Below are 18,613 nucleotides of genomic sequence, written 5' to 3' on the forward strand. Positions count from 1 at the left end.
ACTTGCCTCATTCCGGGCAACTGGGGGAGATGGTGCCTCAGATGCGGCCCCTTCTCTTGTGCTGCCTTCTCTAGACTGTCTTTTGGGTCAGATGCTGCTGACTCAGCACAAGTGAGGAGTTGGGATTTCGAGGTCAGGTGAGGGTTAGTGGCACCGGGCAGGTGGGGGCCCCAGGAGAGGCTGCCGGGAAGCAGCAGGTCCAGGGGAGAGGGGACTCGGGGAGCCAGAGAAACCCCAGTAAAAACACAGTTGTGGTGGAAGACTTCGGCCTTTCAGAACTTTCTGGAAGAAAATGTAGTTAGGCCTGGAATGGAGAGTCAGCGCACTTGATTCAGTAGAGACCTGCGGGGTATTCCTCGGGGTGGACATGTTTTCTCATATTCATAAAACAGAAACGTGTCCAATACTTGATGACAGAAAACTGTAACAATTTCTTTAGAGATTTGTTTTCCAGGTAGCATTTTCTTAGGATAATACTGCAAAATAAGGACTGGACAGACACTTAACAGCTGACTAGACAAAAAATCTCAACTACTTGGAAATTAAGAAACTCTGTCCTCGGGGCACCTGGGTGGCTCAGCCAGTTAAGTGTCTGATTCTTGATTTAGGCTCAGGTTGTGATCTCATGGTTCATGGGATCGAGCTCTGCGTCCCTGCTTGGGATTCTCTCTCTCCCTCTCTCTCTGCCCCTGCCCCACTCTCATGTGCTTGCTCACTCTCAAAATAAAGAAACGTTGAAAAAAAAAAAAAAAAAAAGAAACGGGCACCTGATTTTCAGTTGGTTAAGTGTTCAACTTTGGCTCAGGTCATGATCTCGTGGTTTGTGAGTTCGAGCCCCGCATTGGGCTCTGTGCTGACAGCTCAGAGCCTGGACCCTGCTTTGCATTCTGTGTCTCCCTCTCTCTCTGCCCACCCCGGATCATGCTCTGTCTTCTCTCTCAAAAATAAATAATTTTTTAAAAAAATTAAAAAAAAAAAAAAAGAAAAAAGAAATCTCGTCCTAAAGAAGAGGCCCTCCTTTTCCCCTGAAGCTCCTTCACCCACTGTGTTCAGACTTGTAAGCCCGCCCTTCGTCAGTGAAATTCGTTCCGTGAGTCTCTGATCCGCACACATAACGGGAAAATGGGCATGACCTCGTTGGTTCTCTTGTAAAGCTTGATGTTGTATATGCCGTGCGTGTGCGTGTGTTTAGGCGCGCACTGGTGCGTGTGTGTTTGGAGGTGTAAACCTGTCGTGTGGCCCTTGGCTGGTGACACGGCTCAGGACTGGACCCGAGCTCCGTTCTGCTGGTCTCGCCCGCAGGTGCTGGACCCGGAGAAGCAGGCGGACATGCTGGACTCGCTGAGGATCTACCTCCTGCAGTACGCCACGCTGCTGGTGGAGCACGCCCCGCACCACATCCACGACAACAACAAGAACCGCAACAGCAAGCTGCGCCGCCTCATGACCTTCGCGTGGCCCTGCCTGCTGTCCAAGGCCTGCGTGGACCCGGCCTGCAAATACAGCGGACACTTGCTTCTGGCGCACATCATTGCCAAGTTTGCCATACACAAGAAGATCGTCCTTCAGGTACCGCGGGGCGCCCTCCCCCCCCCCGCCCCAGGCGTTGGGCAGATTTGCACACACGCTTCCCCCCACCCCCCCTCCGCAGTTGTAGCCTCCTTTGCTGTTGTCCTTCCCGGCACCGTTGAAAAATAGCTGGTTTCTGCCGCGTTACAAACACCGTGAACCCTCCCGTGACCGCTCACTGTGTCCCCCGCTCCGCAGTTACTGCTGTGCTCCGTCGGCCCTCTGCGGCCTTGCTGCTGAAACAGCAAAGCATCTCTTTTGCCCATCTCCTGCTCCTCTGCACGTTGTAGCCTGGCTTCTGACCTGCTGGTCCATTGAAACCATTCTGCAAGGGCCCAGCCCGTTCCTTAGTTAAAGACACTAGACACTCTAGAACCCTCATCCCGTGCTGATCCTCTGCCAACGATGAGCACCCTTCTCCGAGTCCCCGGAGGGGTTAGGCCTTGACGCCAGGCCGCCCTGGGTTTGAGTTTCTGTTTTGCAGTTGCAAGTTTGTGACCCTGCGTCTAGTGTTGTCTCTTTAAGAATTAAATGCGGTAGTACGCTTTAGTGCTCAGTTTGTCCCATTCACGTTGCCTAAGCGATCGTCCTTGTCCTCTTCTGTGCGGTCACTCCTGATTGTTTTCCTCTGACCACTTCGTCTTGTGACCTCTGAGGTGTTAACACCCCAGACCACAAAGCCAGCGGCCCCTCCGTCATCACCTCCCACAGGCACGTCTCTGGGGTGCTGCTCTCCCAGCCAGAGACGCAGGGACCATCCGCGATGCCCTCTAGTTCCCGGTCGGGGCATGGGCGAGTCCTGTTGATCTCCGGCACCTGCCCTGCCCCCTCCATCTTCCGTACCCATCAGGTGGTCTTCGTGTCGTGACCTTACTTAACGTGAGGACGTCACCTCTCACTTGCGCTTTCCCAAGACTGCCTCTGAGGGCAGTCCCTTTTACTCGTGTCACGTTGTGGTGAAAGAAATGATCCCTGTACGTCAGCTAACTTCCCATGAGTTACGCGAGGCAGAGTCCCTGTAAGGAGCCAGATCTTCCTCTGTGTGCTCCACCCTGGCCCAGCACGGGCACGAAGTGGGAGCTCGGTAGGAGGAGGAATAACGTATTCATCTCAAAACTTAAGGAAGGAGAAAGCAGCTTTGTTGTTTCCTGAGAAGACAGCCCTAAGCAGTTTTGTAAAAACCGTTTTTGCAAAAACACCCGGTCTCGGTTCAAAGTGATTGTTCTCATCTCCTTTCTCCAAGCCTTCGTTCTCACCGTGTGTAAGAACCTCTTCCCTGTTTTAGGTCTTTCACAGTCTCCTCAAGGCTCATGCGATGGAGGCTCGAGCCATCGTGAGACAGGCGATGGCCATCTTGACTCCGGCGGTGCCGGCCAGGATGGAGGACGGGCACCAGATGCTGACGCACTGGACGAGGAAGATCATTGTGGAGGAGGGCCACACGGTCCCGCAGCTCGTTCACATCCTGCATTTGATCGTGCAGCACTTTAAGGTGTGTAGATAGCACCACAGGGGGTGGGGAGCACACGCTGAGAGCACCAGAGGACCATAGGGGGTGCGTCCCGCGCGTTCAGGCATTTGCTTTCACCTCTTGCTTATCTCTAATTGTTTGCGGTAATAACGTGGTTAGTCATCTCTTACTAAAGGTATTTCTGGTCCATTGGGGGGTGGGGGTGTATACGTGTGTGTGTGCCCACTTGCGCACGTGTGTTGGAGTCGCGAGGCGGTGGTCCCGGTGTGACCCAGGCCCCGTACCCGCAGGTCTACTACCCTGTGCGGCATCACTTGGTGCAGCACATGGTCAGCGCCATGCAGAGGTTGGGCTTCACGCCCAGCGTCACCATCGAGCAGAGGCGGCTGGCCGTGGACCTGTCTGAAGTCGTCATCAAGTGGGAGTTGCAGAGGATCAAGGACCAGCAGGTACGGCTGCCAGACTTGTCCCGTCGTCCCAGACTGAATTCCTTCCGCTTCTCCCTAGAAATCAGTTTGTAAAGTCACACCTGTGTGTTTTTTAAGCCGGATTCAGACATGGACTCAAATTCAAGTGGCGAAGGAGTCAACTCTGTTTCATCTTCCATTAAAAGAGGCCTGTCGGTGGATTCCGCCCAGGAAGTGAAACGCTTTAGGACGGCCACTGGAGCCATCAGCGCGGTAAGATTGAGTGCTTTCTGTTACGGGTTCTGCGCTTCTTTCATTCATTCCACAAATTCCGAACGTGGGCTAAGTGCCCAGCACCGTGCCTGAGACACAGCCGGGAAAGGCTGCACTCACAGGTAGAACCCCAGTGACCTAGGACTTGCCGTGTTTCTCATGTCACCAGACACGGTTGTTTTTGTTTTTTTGTTTTTTACGTGTGTATTTAATACCTTAGAGTTCCAATGAGAATGGCTAATTCCTTGCAGGGAGGCATCGAGAGAAACGCTTTGGGGTAAGAAAATTGATCGAGAATGTGCACCCATTTGTGTTCATTTTTTTCAAAGTGAACAAATGCGTTCTGTTTTGTTTGGAGAACACGAGAGCCAGGGAGGGGGTTGCTCGCTCTCCTCAGCCCTTATTGAGGTGATGGCTCTGTCACTCTGTGCCTGAGGTTGAACCGTCCCTCCCCTCTACTGGTCTCTACTTGTGCTCAGGTCAGACACCTCGGGCCACGGATTTTGTCCATTTACGTGTCAGGTCCTGCTGACCCGGCCGCGGACCCTTCTTGGCGTGCGCCCAGCCACCTCCCCTGCTGACTGCAGTGCCTCCCAGCTCCTCTCTCCTCTCCTGCTGCCTCTTGTCAGAATCTAAGGGAAGCTGAGTAAAGGGAGCCTGGGGCCTCTGTACTGTTACATCGTTTAAAAATGAAACTTGAAGATGGGGCACCTGGGTGGCTCAGTTGGTTAAGCATCCGACTTCGGCTCAGGTCAGGATCTCATGGCTCGTTTGTGAGTTCTAAGCCCCGCATTGGACTCTTGGCTGTCAGCACAGAGCCCTCTTCGGATTCTCGGTCGCCCTTTCTGCCCCTCCCCCACTCGTACTCTCTCTCAAAAATAAACATTTAAAAAAAGAAAAAGCTTGAAGAAGCAGTAGGTTAGGTTGTCTCTCCCCGGCCAAGCCCTCTCTGGGGCTGCGGCCTTCAAGGCCTGTGTGACTCAGCCCTGCTGATGGCCTTCGTGCCTCCCCCGCCCTTCCCTCCCCCCACCCCCCGTTCTTGCTCATGATGCTCCAGCCACACAGGCCTTTCCTCCACTTCGGGAGTGCCCCAGGGTCTTTGTTCACTTGGGACTCATCCACTGGCTCCTTTTCCTGTGCCTGGAGCAGCTTTGTCTGTGCTCTTCTCCTGGCTGCTGCTCCGTATGAAGAGCCGCCTTGGTGTCCTCGCGACTTTGTCCGTTGTGTCTGCAGAGACGTGCCTGCCGCCGGTCTCCCCACTGCCCAGAGCCGCCGCCCGCAGGAGGACTGTGTACCTCGAGCTGGCTGTACAAGGCCGCGCCCTGTCAGCTGGACGCATTGTTGAGAATGCTCTGCTTGCCTTTTCTAGGTGTTCGGAAGGAGCCAGTCGCTGCCTGGAGCCGACTCCCTTCTTGCCAAACCCATTGATAAGCAGCACACGGACACAGTGGTGAACTTCCTCATCCGCGTGGCTTGTCAGGTGCGGCTTTTGAAAGGCTTCTGTTACAGATTCTTCAGAGCAGAGACTGCTTAATAGATTCTAGATTGTTATCTCTGATAGTGTAGTCAGGAACAGTGTAGACAAACCAAGGTCTGAGGCCAGCTCTCTTGTACCACATTCCACTGATTTCATAACAGGCCAACGTTTCTGAAACCTGCTTGTTTTATAAGTGATGGGATTTTTAAAAACATTTTTTTCTTTCTGCGATGGTAAAATATTGGTATATCTCATGATTAAGGTCATCTTGGTGTTGACACAACATGGCAGTCGGCCAGTGACCTTGGGCAGATTATTTAACTTCCAAGTACATCTTGTAAAAAGGTGCTGGGATGATCCGGCCTCCATAAATCGTGCACAACGTTTAGTAATTTAAGTGCTTTTAAAACTTGTGTTTCTTTATCATTTACGTCAATATGTATTTTCATGTATTTCTTGGGAATCTATTTCTGAAACAATTTGAAAAAAAGCATTGTAAATGAAATTTTCTTAGGTAGTTTTTTTAGAATTTGGGAGTCTTAAGTTTGTATGATTACTAAACAGAATAGTAGATCTTGCAAAACCATTGAGGGCTTCAAAGTACTGAAAAGAATCTGCTGAATAATTCAGCCAGTACCTTCTCGGTGCTGCAGTGTGCCAGGCCCAGCCTGTGAGGTCCGTGGGAGGAGCTTGGGTGTGCTCCTGGGGAGCTACCTGACGCTAATCCGTCACTCCCACAAATGAGTGCAAATCCCCACCGACCCCACAGCAAGAGAGCGGGGCGGGGGGGCCTGTCGGCAAGAGTCCCTGAAGTGGGGAAGGTTGAATTGAGTCAGGTGGGAAAGGAGGTGGCAGTGAAGTGGAAGCCGGGTGCCAGGGCGAGAGGCAGTGTCACAGTGAGACGTGGCCTTGAATTTAAGTGGATTTCCAGGTTAACGACAATACCAACACTGCGGGGTCTCCTGGGGAGGTGCTGTCTCGCCGGTGTGTGACTCTCCTGAAGACTGCCTTGCGCCCAGACATGTGGTCCAAGTCTGAGCTCAAACTGCAGTGGTTTGACAAGCTCCTGATGAGTGTGGTAAGTGGATGTGTCTGTCACTGCCACCCGATCTTGGGGCTGGGCCACCAAACCCCAAACCCTCCGTTCTCTTGGCCAATCGTGGCTGCTAAGGAGGGGGGGGAGTTTTACTCCCTGAAAAAGATCTTAAAACTTGAGCTCATGTCCCCAGCCCCAGGCAGCAAAGAGCTTTGAAAACATGATAGTTCTCTTGCATCTTGAAGCATCTGTTCTTAAAGTGACCTCTCGACTGGCTTGGCATAAACAATTTTAGTTGGTGTATGAAACAATCTCTAAAATAAACTTAAAACTTTAAAACAGACATATAATTTGTTATCGAGCACCATAAAATAAGGTAATAAAATTAGTCCTGGGATGCCTGGGTGGCTCAGTCAATTAAATGTCTGACTTTGGGGGCGCCTGGGTGGCTCAGTCGGTTGAGCATCCGACTTTGGCTCAGGTCATGATCTCATGGTTCATGAGTTCGAGCCCCATGTCGGGCTCTGTGCTGGCAGCTCAGAACCTGGAGCCTGCTTTGGATTCTGTGTCTCCCTCTCTCTCTGCTCCTCTCCTGCTCACATGCTGTCTCTCTCTCAAAACTACTAAAGATTTAAAAAAAAATTAAAAAAAAAAAAAGTCTGACTTTGGTTCAGATCATGATCTTACGGTTCATGGGTTTGAGCCCTGCGTCAGTCTCTGTGCTGACAGCACAGAGCCTGCTTGGGATTCTCTCTTTGTCCCTTCCCCACTTGGGCACGCGCTCACTTGCTCTCTCTCTCTCTCTCTCTCTCTCTCAAAATAAATAAACTAAAGGGGGGGGTAAGGGTTAAAAAAATTAGCCTCTAATGCTGCTGATTATTTGGTGGGTCTTTGGTCTGTTTCTGTAAAAAACCATGATCCTGTAATTTCTGGGCAGCTGCAGACTGATTTTAAGCATTTGTTATTTTGCATGGCAAAGACTAATATGGTTGTCCGAGTTTTTTTAAAAGGTTGCACAGATTACCTGCACCATGAAAACAGTGGGATCATAGGCTGCCTGTCTGCAGTATATGCTTTGATTCTAGCTTGACATATAACTTCAGGATTTTCTGTATATTTCTTTTCTCTTTTTCTTTCTTTCTTTTTTTTTTTTTTTTAAGTTTATGTATTTATTTTGAGAGACATAGGCAGAGAGAGAGAATCCCAAACAGGCTCTATTCTGTCAATACAGAGTCTGATGTGGGGCTCGATCCCAGGAGCCGAGAGATCATGACCTGAGCCCAAATCAGGAGTCAGACACCCAACCGACTGAGCCACCCAGGTGCCCCATCCTCTTTTTCTTTTTGAAAGGTCAAACTACTTCCCTATCCAATGCAGTCGCATTGAGTTAAGCTCAGCCATTAGTGAACGACCTCTGCCACGTCACAGGCTAACATTTCCATCATACAACGTGCCCAGCTCATGGTGACTTTCCACTCTTTTCCCATAGTAAGTGTGAGAAGATTTTATCTCACAACCCAGTGTGTACACACAGTACATAGACAAGGCATCTGTGTGTGTAAACCACAGAGACAAAAGTTTCAAGAAGCAATACTCTGTTTTCTAATGCTGTTTTTTTTTTTTTTATGACATCATCTTTTAGATTGATTTCAAGATCCACAGTTTCAAAGATACTTCCTTTTGGAAGGATATTTGAATTTTATTTTTTAGACCCGATTTTAATGACTTTCAGATTTTTAATATTGAGTATTAATGTCTTTCATAAGCATTTAAAAGGGGGTTTGACTAAATATTTAAAGCAAATTTGTTAAAAGAAATGTGAAGTCCTCCTGTATTAATAAAATGTGGTCCTTGTGTAGTGGATGGCACCGGAGTGTTGACGTCATCTGTGTGTGGCCTGTGTTCTCCACCGCAGGAGCAGCCTAATCAAGTCAACTATGGAAATATTTGCACGGGATTGGAAGTTCTGGGTTTCTTGCTCACTGTCTTGCAGTCTCCAGCCATCCTCAGCAGCTTCAAACCTCTGCAGCGTGGGATCGCTGCGTGCATGACATGCGCGAACACCAAGGTTCTCCGAGCGGTCCATAGCCTTCTCTCCCGCCTAATGAGCATTTTCCCAACAGAGCCAAGTAGGTGACCTTTGCTCTGGTGCCTCAGTGGATGGGAGGGCACGGAGCTTGTCACTCGAGAGTGCTCCTCCTCCGGTTACTATAGTGAGCGTTTGCTTCGGGCTTTCCATCTTTCTTTGAAAAAAAATTTTTCTTGACCTAAGAACTTAACGGTGGCAGTCGTTGCATTATGTTTTTGTTTTGCTTTGGAAATGCTGTTACTCATCAGCCGAACGTGACTTTCCTTAGGCAGTAAAGGAAGTTGGGTTACAGCGTTTTGTCCACTGTCAAACGGTCGAGGTCAAACTTTGGCATACCGTAATTGAGTGGATCTTGGGTGCGCTCCGGGAAAGCTTGGGGGATAAAACGTTGTCACTTAGCTCTGTAAAGTCGGAATCCTCTCCGAGATGAGCGCCACAAGTCCTGCAGTGTGAGAGAAGCGCCCATGCCAGTTGTCCCACATCCCAAGATAACTAAGGCTCCAGACCTAGTGTGAGGAAGGTCAATGTCCCGGTGCCCTGATGGGCCTGAGAACCTAAACCGTAGGGCCCAGGTTCTCGCTTCTGTTTCAGGCACTTCCAGCGTGGCCTCCAAGTACGAAGAGCTGGAGTGCCTCTATGCGGCCGTCGGAAAGGTAATCTATGAAGGACTCACCAACTATGAGAAGGCCACCAATGCGAATCCCTCCCAGCTCTTCGGTGAGTTTGGGTCCGATTTAGATTTTCTGTAGCAGCGGTTCCTTTTGGCGTCGGTCTCTGTGCTCTCTGGACGAGCTTTCCTTCTCGGAAAGGCTCGGGATGTCAGCTGGAGCTTTGAGCTGACATGCGCTGAAGGTGTCGTGTGTGGCCTGGTACACGTGAGGCCCCAGTGCCCTGTGGTCTTTGAGGGAAACGGCCTCCACCCAACCAACGTCTGTGTTCCCTCGGTTCCTCCCGCCCCAGCCTCAGGTGCGGGATTGGGTTGTGGGGGCGCTGCCCCGTGTGGTGCGGGTCCTGCTGCCCCGGCTTCACGTCACACACGGAGCCGCTGCTAAAGCAGTGTGCACAGACGTGTAATTGCTGCCTTTCACGATACGGTCACCCGTGTTGAAGCCACTCCCAAGACGAGAACTAGTCCCTGTCTACGTGGTGAGGCTCTGGCTGCCCCAGGTGAGACAAGAGTTGGTTTTTCAGGTAATCAGGGCAGCCGGACGACTTGGGCCTCCAGATACTCAGAAGTCAAATGCGTAGCTGCTTTACTCTGCTTTTTGTGAAAGTCACGGACTTAGGGTTAGCAGTTTAAAAATGCTCTTTTAACTTAGTCATTGTATGAAATTTCGAAAATACAGAAGAAGGAAAACTAAGTCTCTTTGCTTAGTAAATATTCACTCTTAACGTCTTGATGTGTCTTTTTTTCTGTGTACTTGTATCTAAACACATAGGTAGCTTTATCATGCACACACTTGCATCTGAATCTGCAAACTGAATACGTTACATCTTAATGAGTTTCTTGCTCTCCAGACCCTTGCTACTTGCTATCTGAAATTCGGGAACCAGATAAATTTATCTAAAATTGTATCCCTTAGTATTCAAGCTTGCCGGCTCTATTCTGGAACCGGGTGGATTTAGATGGTTGAGGAATCCTTTTGTGACTTTTGTTAAGGCGGGTCGTGTAGTAGGTCCTGCTTCACAGCCTGGCTTCCAGAGTTTGAATGTCTTCTTAATTCTCTGGAGGACTCTGAAGAGCTGACCACCGTTGGCCCTGCCTCCCTCCTTTGTGGGGGTGACAGCAGGCCGGGGACAGCAGTGGGGCTACAGCCTGGAGTCTTGTCACACCAGTCTCCCTGCCCTAGACCCAGGGCTCAGTTACTGACTCATCACCAAGTGTCACCTCTCTCCTGAGACTCAGCCTTTTAACAAAGCAAGCCTAAAATTGTCCAAATCTGTGATGATTTGCACCCATCAATGGCAAATGAATACCCTTATATTGGTCTATAATGGGAACCGTGAATACAAATTTAAAATTTCATGTGTAGGTCAGGGTTAGGATGTTCCTAAAAAATGTCAGGAAAGATTACGTTTTTTGCACATACTCAGTATTCATGCTCTGATATTAGTTTTGTTGACTTTTACTGGATTTTTACTGATCTTACTCGGTTTTTCAGAATGGGGTACAAATTGAATTCTAAAATATTTATCATGTCCAAATAGTCTAGATTTGTTTTTAAGGATTCTCTTTTTTCTTCTTGTTCTTTTTTCTTTTTTTTTTTTTCAATTTTTTTTAATGTCAATTTTTTTTATTTTTGAGAGTGGGAGAGTGCAAGCAGTGGAGGGGCAGAGAAGGAGGGAGACACAGGATCTGAAGCAGGCTCCAGGCTCAGAGCTGTCAGCACAGAGCCCAATGCGGGGCTCAAACTCACAAACCGCAAGATCATGACCTGAGCCGAAGTCAGATGCTTAACCCAGGGGTGCCACCCAGGCACCCCTCTTTTTTTTTTGCCCAAACATATCATGGGACAATAAATTTCACTTAGGGTGGTTTGCTATAACAAGGATAAAATCCAGAACTGAAGGTACGAACGTTGTATCTACCAAAGCATAAAAATCGGCTCCCGTGCTTGGTGTGGATCGTGAATTCAGAATTGGGAGTGAAAATGCAGTGCTCCAGAGTGTAATGTGTGTGGACAAAAGCTTCTAATGTTGACACTTGGGGCTCATCCGTACTTGGTCAGAAACAACACATTTTTATTTAGTACACTTTAAAATGTTTTAAGTAGCCCATTTTTGTTGATTACTGAGTTTTAAAAAAACTTTTCTTAAAACCGAACACACTGATTTCTACCTCTTAGGGACCCTTATGATCCTCAAGTCCGCCTGCAGCAACAACCCGAGCTACATCGACCGGCTCATCTCGGTCTTCATGCGCTCCCTGCAGAAGATGGTCCGAGAGCACCTGAACCCACAGGCAGCGTCGGGCAGCACAGAAGCTACCTCAGGTGACAACCAGGGCCCCCACGTCTTTTTCTCAGACTTCATGGAACACCTAAAGGGTGCTGCTGTGTGATTGAATTCTGAAACCAACGTGAATTCCTGTTTTTTTTGTGCAGTCCGCTCTCCGTTTGCTTTCAAAAAAGAAGTTGTGAGCATTTCATATAAAACCAAAGTGAGACTCGTTTTTAAAATGAATTACATTCCAGGGGCACCTGGGTGGCTCAGTCAGTTAAGCCTCTGACTTTGGCTCAGGTCATGATCTCAGTCTGCGAGTTCGAGCCCCGCGTTGGGCTCTGTGCTGATGGCTCAGAGCCTGGAGCCTGCTTCGGATTCTGTGTCTCCCTCTTTCTCTCTGCCCCTCCCCTGCTCGTGTGCTCGCTTGCTCTCTCAAAAATAACATTAAAATTTTTTTTTCATGAATTACATTCCAAATTTGTGAATGTAGGGATGAGGAAATTTTTAAGCGGGCTGGATATTTATGTGGGGCATTCACTGCTAAGTGAGAGCTATCCAGTGGTTTTGCCGTAAAACCAAATGCATAATCAGAGCTTTATGCCTTATGAAAAATGAAGTTGCAGGTTCTGGGCCCGAGCAGTGGGCCCCAGGATCCTGAGGGATAAAGTTGTTGGTTGTGGGGGCGGGGCCACGTGTGCCCAGAGTTGGCACCACTGCTAGAGGCCCATCGGAGCAGAAGTGCTGTGAACATGGCTTAGGACTGCCTGTGTCTGGGTGTCCGGCACTGGTCCATCCGCTCCATCGTCCCCTTGCCCATGCAGAGGCGCTTATGAGGCCCCTCTTGCAGGAGAGTATTTGGGGGGCAGGGTGGGACAGAATCTGACGTGCCACACCATGCATCATGTGGATTGTTGGGGTGCTCCCCTTTTCTCTGCACAAGCAGGAACAGGCGAGCTGGTGATGCTGAGTCTGGAGCTGGTGAAAACGCGCCTGGCCGTCATGAGCATGGAGATGAGGAAGAACTTCATTCAGGCCATCCTGACCTCCCTCATTGAAAAGTCGCCGGATGCCAAAATCCTCCGGGCTGTAGTGAAAATCGTGGAAGAGTGGGTGAAAAACAATTCCCCGATGGCAGCCAGTCAGGTGGGCAGCGAGAGGGCTGTGCTCGGGTCAGGCACCTGCTGCTGTGCAGGCAGAAGTCCAAGCATGGCCTGCTCAGCTCTTCTCCTCACGCTTCTCCAGCAAAACGCTTTTTCCCATGTTGGCATTCGCAGGATTTTTTCTTAAGATGGATTTCTCTCATGGCACTTAACAGATTTTAAATAGATGCTCAAGGTGACCGGTCACTCTTTTTAATGTGTATTTGTATTAAGATGTTAAATGAATCTTATTTCTTAGTCTTTGTGGTGCTAAAGGTAAGCATCCAAAAAATTAATGATATGGGACTGTTACTGAATTTAGTAAGATGATTGCAGACTTCTGATTTGTTTGATAATTTAGTTACTTTCTCTCCAAAGTGAGCTGCAGCCCCTAGGAAAATCAGATTGGCAGCTGTCTTGATTTTAAGGATTTGCAGACAGCCAGAGGCGGGCTCTTTCCATTTAGAAATGAACTCGTCTTACTTTACTTGACAAAATTTTAGGAGCTTAAAAAATAAAGAAGATGGCTGAAATGCTTTTGAATTTATTTTTTCTTAAATAGACGTAATTGACCTTTTCTTTTAAAAAAAAACCCAATTCATACAGACACCTACACTCCGGGAGAAGTCCATTTTGCTTGTGAAAATGATGGCCTACATAGAAAAGCGCTTTCCGGAAGACCTTGAATTAAATGCCCAGTTTTTAGACCTCGTTAACTATGTCTACAGGTAATGACAGCAGTTAACCAAACATTGCACGTATGTGTCTACAGTATGTTCTTTAATTAACCTACGTAACGTTGAATCTCTTCATGATGGTTAAATTTTAAACATACCTACACTTAATCCCAGAACATATTTTTGTGCCATCAACGCACCTTTTGCTCAAATGCTGCGTCAGCCTGTGGTAATTCATGATCCACTCTCGGCTTTCGTAGCGGCATTTAGGAGCGTTCTCGCCCTCTTGTTTTCTGCCTGTTTGCTTCCGGCTTGCAGAGTCCCCCTCTGGTGTAGCTCTTCCACCCCGTGTTCCTCTTTCCATTTCAGGGATGAGACGCTGTCTGGCAGTGAGCTGACTGCAAAACTCGAGCCAGCCTTCCTCTCCGGGCTGCGTTGCGCCCAGCCTCTCATCAGGGCAAAGTTTTTCGAGGTTTTTGACAACTCTATGAAACGTCGGGTATACGAGCGCCTGCTTTACGTTACCTGTTCCCAGAATTGGGAAGCCATGGGGAACCACTTCTGGATTAAGCAGTGCATTGAGGTAGGACGGGCTCAGCTCGCCGTCGCTGGCAGGGCACTGAAGCAGGAGGCATCAACATTGTCTGAGATGAAGTAGAAACCTCCACCATAAACTGCTGTCCTCTCTTCAGGAAGAAAAAAAAGACTTTTAAAGCTTTGTTTTCAGCTCGAGGGGTTTTTTTAGGGGTGGTCTTAAGCTCCTAGAAAATTGAATAGTGTTCTTTAGTGTGTAGCCAGAGGTTTGTTTTTCCTCAAGTGTGAAAATTGTAAATTCTGTCTATGCGCCGTTGGAGATTTAATGTACTGTGTCACGTCTCATCATTCTTAGAGCAGGAAGGTAGAGCAGCCAGGCCAGACCAGCCTGACAAAGCCATGGACTTTGATCCCCTAGGGTGAGGGGCCAGCATGCCAGTGACAGAGGCCTGTGTGAAATGGTCAGACCGATTCAGTGGATGGTCAGATGTTTCTAACAGGATTGTGGGGAGACTTCTGTTTTCTTGTTTGTTGTTCATATCCACTGCCTTTCATTGGCTTAGTTATCTGCTTACTACACCAGGCAGCCTAGTTTCCCATCAGTTATCGATGCTATGCAGATAATTCTAGTCTGCTTGTTTACAAGTGAAGCTAGAAGGTTACCAAATTACTTTGCCTAATGAGATAGAAGATTGTGGAATCTTCTTTAGGGGCACAAGCTGGGGATCTGCCATTCCTTGCCTCGTTTGTCCTGTGCATCTGGTCCGTCGCCAGGGGTTACCAGTTCAGGGCCACCTGCTTCTCACCCTTTTTTCTTCTTCTGCCCTCTTGGGGCCACCATCATTGCTCACCACCCCAGTTTTGTTATTGTTGCAAAATTGTCCTTAATAATGCTGATTGTGTGTGTCACTCCTTGCCTTTATACTTGGCACAAAATCCAGCCTCCAGGACATGTCTTTCCAGCCCCCATGTGACCAGACCCTTTCCTCTCTCCAGCCCAATACCGACCTCCCTGTCTCCCTCCTCCCTCAGTGGTCTCCAGCCCTACTGGCCTTTTGTGTTCTCAGACATGCCACATTCTTAACACCTAAGCTAAAAGGGGCACCCTTTTGTTCTGTTGGTCTCCCTGTTTCTTGGCTCTGTTCTTACAGTGAGTATGTATCTTTTTTGGTTTGGTTTTGGGTTATTGGTTGTTGTCGTTGTTTTCTGTTTCTGTTTGTTAGTATGTGTCTGTTTATGTGTTGACGTTGGGCTTGTCCTTCCCCTGACACTTCAGCTCCACCGGGGCAGGGGCAAGAGTGGCTTAGTTTGGGGGGCAGCCAGGTCAAGAGGCAAAGGCCAGGTGGCAAAGCGTATTGGGAGGTGGGGAATAGTCGTGGAAGTATCGGGTGTGGGTACGAGTGTTACGTCAGGGACGAGCTCGTGAGCCATGCTGAGTGGCTTGCGCTGTCCCCTGGCGGCCATGGAAGCCACTGGGGGCCACAGGGAGAAGAGCACTGAGTCAGCTGTGTGTGAGGAGACGATTTGGGAAGAGGAAGTCCATGAGTTAGGAACTTAGTCTGGGCAGTAGTTGATGGCAGGAGGAAGCCCGTCTGGTAGGGGAGAAAAATACTGAATTTCTGCTTAGACACCGAGTCAGAGGTGCCGAGTGAGGGGTGTCTGGAGGAAAAGTTCAGACCCTTTGTCTGGCTGAGCTGGGGAGAAGCAGAGCTCTGGGCTCACGAGTCAACACCCTATGTGTGCCAGTTGTGAGAACTAGGTGTCAACCATGGGTCCCTGCACCCCAAATGCCAGGCTAATGTTCTAGGTTTGTCTTCTTTTCATAAATCCTTTTCAGCTGCTTCTGGCGGTGTGTGAGAAGAGCACTCCCATTGGTACCAGCTGCCAAGGAGCCATGCTCCCGTCCATCACCAATGTCATCAACCTGGCTGACAGCCACGACCGAGCGGCCTTCGCCATGGTCACACACGTCAAGCAGGAGCCTCGGGAGCGAGAGAACAGCGAGTCCAAAGAGGAAGTAATGCTCCAGATTGTGTGGTCCTTCCTTTTCACAGCAGAATTCCCATTTCTGTGGACGAATTTTATATCAGCCTTAGATTTTGGGGGGGCGTTGGGAGGGCAAGAGCAATGTATTAAAACCTGTCTCTGCCTGAAAGTTCTGGATGTGGTACCTCCATTCAGTTAGATGTTTCTTTTTTTTTTATTATCGAGGTGTAACTGACATACAACATTATGTTAGTTTCAAGTGTCCGATGTAACGATCCAATATTTGTATATATTACTAAATGATCACCAGGATACCTCTAGTTAACGTGCGTCACCATGCAGTTACCAGATTTTTTTTCTAATGAGAGCTTCTAACATTTACTCTCCTGGAAACTTCCAGATATGCACTACAGTAGCATTACCCATAGTCACCATGCTATACATTGATTGCATTCCCATGACTGACTTATAACTGGAAGTTTATACCTTTTGACCCCCCCCACCCCCCGCCCTTGGCCCATTTTGCCCTCTCCTAATCCTGCTGCCTCTGGCAAGCACCAGTCTGTTCTCCGTAAGATTTTTTTTTTTTGTAAGATTCCACATATAAGTGAGAACATACGGTTTTTGTCATTGTCTGACTTCTTTCACTTAGCAGAATGCCTTCAAGATCCATCCCATGTTGTTGCAAATGGCAAGATTTCTTTCCTTTTTATGGCTGAATAATACTCTATCGTACTTACACACACCACATCTTTATCCATTCATCTGTTGATAGACACTTAGGTTAAATTGATAAGCATCTCGTACTGCCATTTAATTTCGAGATAGATCACTTTATTGTGAGCTAGTCTTGCTTAGTACAGGTTATTCTACTGTTCGGTGATTTTTCTCTCCCAAGTGAGAAGAAGCCGTGTTGTGTTAACAGCACTACCCTAGGGAGGGACGCCTCCCAGGGCTCTAGCAGGTTCTACCAGCAGCCTGCTGTGAACCTCCCAAGTCTCCATCTCGTCCTGGCGGGGGCAGCCCTGGAGCCCAGAACTGGCTAGCAAGGCCGAGGTCTTCGTCCCGATGGCCCTCAGTGCTCCATGAGGAGTAGCCGCCACTACTCCAGGCATAGACCTTTAAACTTGGGTCTCCTTTAGGTTGTTTGCTCTTGGAAGCTCAGTCTTTCCCCGGAGTGCTGGGTTTTAGAAGCAGCCACCCAGGATTGCAAAAGGAGGCACCCTCTTTGCTCTGAAAGGGTAGTCTGATGCCACTCCTGAATGTGGGATATCTACTCATTCTATTATCAAATAAGAATTTAAAATCTCCTTCTGTTGCTGAACACTAAATGATCTAGTGATACAATCTTGGCTTCCTGTTACTCTCCTGTATGAAGTAAATTGCCAACTTGGAAGTCATTGTTGTGGTTTTTCAGGGGCACATACCAAATGGTTGATAACTCAGAGGCTTGCTTGATGATTGAATTTTGGCTGTGACTTCTCAGAGGCTTCAGACAGAAAGAAGGGTTTATTCCTTTTTGGGAATGAGTCCTATAAAACATTGTGCCAACAGGTTCTGTGCAGTGACCCTGACCATATTCTTAATCTGAATGAGCGAGGCAGCTGTACTGCATTTTGAGGAATGATAGGCTGTAATTCCTTATCATTGTTACTTTTACTGTTTAGAATTTGCACTTTTTCATTTTGCTTTCCACAATCCAAATAGAAGAGCAAAACCGTGATCTTTCCATAGTGTCATTTAGAGAGAGAGAAGTCTGATCTAGTCCATCTGCTTTGTTTATTTTAGAGCTCAAAGTATTTACATAGTTTTAAAATTCTGGGAAACTGCCTAGAATTTTACTTGCCAAAACTGTAACAAGGAGTTTGCAAGAGCTGTTTACTGGGTTTTCTCTAACTGTCTGAGTTTTTGTTTTTGCCTGTTTGTGTTCTGTTTCACAGGACGTGGAGATTGACATTGAGCTGGCCCCGGGAGACCAGACCAGCACGCCCAAAACCAAAGAGCTTTCTGAAAAGGACATCGGAAACCAACTGCACATGTTAACCAACAGACACGACAAATTCCTTGACACTCTCCGGGAGGTGAAGGTCTGTGTGGCTTCCGAGGGACGGTGGTGGTCTTCTCCCCTGAATATTTTGAATCCTAGAGCAGGATTACCCCACGGCAGTGTGAAGTTTTCTTCTACAAATTAGATGTATTTTCTCACTTTTTTCAGTTGACGCTATCATAATTCTGTGAGACTAAAGTGGATATTCTGTGTAAAGATTTGAGGAAGGAATTAGAGTATCTTGTGGGAGAAAATAATTTTTCCACTGCTGTCCCTTGAAAGAAAGGATGAAATTGTTTACTAAAAGTATAAGATGAGACACTGCTGAATTATTTTTCAAATGCAATAAAAAGAAAATGAGAATAGGTTAACATGGTAAATGAAGTTCACTTTGTAGGGAGAGGTCCTCCAGACGCACCTTTTGTTTTGTTTTTTGTTTTCTGGGTTTTTTTGAGAGAAAGCACAAGTTGGGGAGGTGCAGAGACACAGGGAGAGAAAGAATCCCAAGCAGGCTCTGGCTCAGCACGGAACCCTACATGGGGTTCCATCGATCTCATGACCTGAGCCGAAATTAAGACTCGGACCCTCAACCGACCGAGCCACCCAGGCGCCCCCAAATGCATCTGTTTTGGGATATAGCCAGCTAGAAGCTTTTTGACTTCCTCAGACTCTTAGGTTAATTATAGAAGTGATGATTTTTAGTTAAAGACTACAAGAATTGGTTAAGGCCAGTACACCAAGTTGTTTTTGAAGAGTGTTACAAAGAAACAGCAATGATTCTGTTCAAATCAGGACCTAGGTGAAAAAAACTAGAAACAAACTACTTGTCACAGATAATTTGTACATTTAAAATTCTCTGGTAACCCATTCTGAATTTGTGCGTTAAATCAAACTTTTAATTTGCATCTGAGTGATCATTGTGTTTATGTGTGGATAAACACAACACTTCGTCTTCCTGTGCACAG

General features: G+C 47.9%; 1 protein-coding gene across 13 annotated transcripts in view; it reads left to right on the forward strand.

Annotated features, from left to right (window-relative positions):
• Positions 1–18,613, forward strand: part of TRRAP (transformation/transcription domain associated protein) — a 114,081-nt gene that overhangs the window by 57,959 nt on the left and 37,509 nt on the right. For 9 of the 13 annotated variants that reach the window (XM_060649498.3, XM_060649506.3, XM_060649496.3 and 6 more), the window contains 14 exons: positions 1,303–1,569; positions 2,855–3,061; positions 3,331–3,489; positions 3,586–3,720; positions 5,090–5,200; positions 6,129–6,275; positions 8,149–8,362; positions 8,914–9,039; positions 11,169–11,315; positions 12,206–12,408; positions 13,011–13,132; positions 13,451–13,664; positions 15,453–15,632; positions 17,542–17,688. In XM_060649498.3, coding sequence (XP_060505481.1) covers positions 1,303–1,569; positions 2,855–3,061; positions 3,331–3,489; positions 3,586–3,720; positions 5,090–5,200; positions 6,129–6,275; positions 8,149–8,362; positions 8,914–9,039; positions 11,169–11,315; positions 12,206–12,408; positions 13,011–13,132; positions 13,451–13,664; positions 15,453–15,632; positions 17,542–17,688 — 2,379 coding nt within the window. The remainder of the gene's footprint in view (positions 1–1,302; positions 1,570–2,854; positions 3,062–3,330; positions 3,490–3,585; positions 3,721–5,089; positions 5,201–6,128; positions 6,276–8,148; positions 8,363–8,913; positions 9,040–11,168; positions 11,316–12,205; positions 12,409–13,010; positions 13,133–13,450; positions 13,665–15,452; positions 15,633–17,541; positions 17,689–18,613) is intronic. The other 4 variants (XM_060649500.3, XM_060649507.3, XM_060649504.3 and 1 more) reach the window with 1 other exon arrangement.

The sequence above is a fragment of the Panthera onca genome, chromosome E3 (assembly GCF_046562875.1).
Source record: "Panthera onca isolate mPanOnc1 chromosome E3, mPanOnc1 haplotype 2, whole genome shotgun sequence".
Taxonomy (NCBI): Eukaryota; Metazoa; Chordata; class Mammalia; order Carnivora; family Felidae; genus Panthera; species Panthera onca.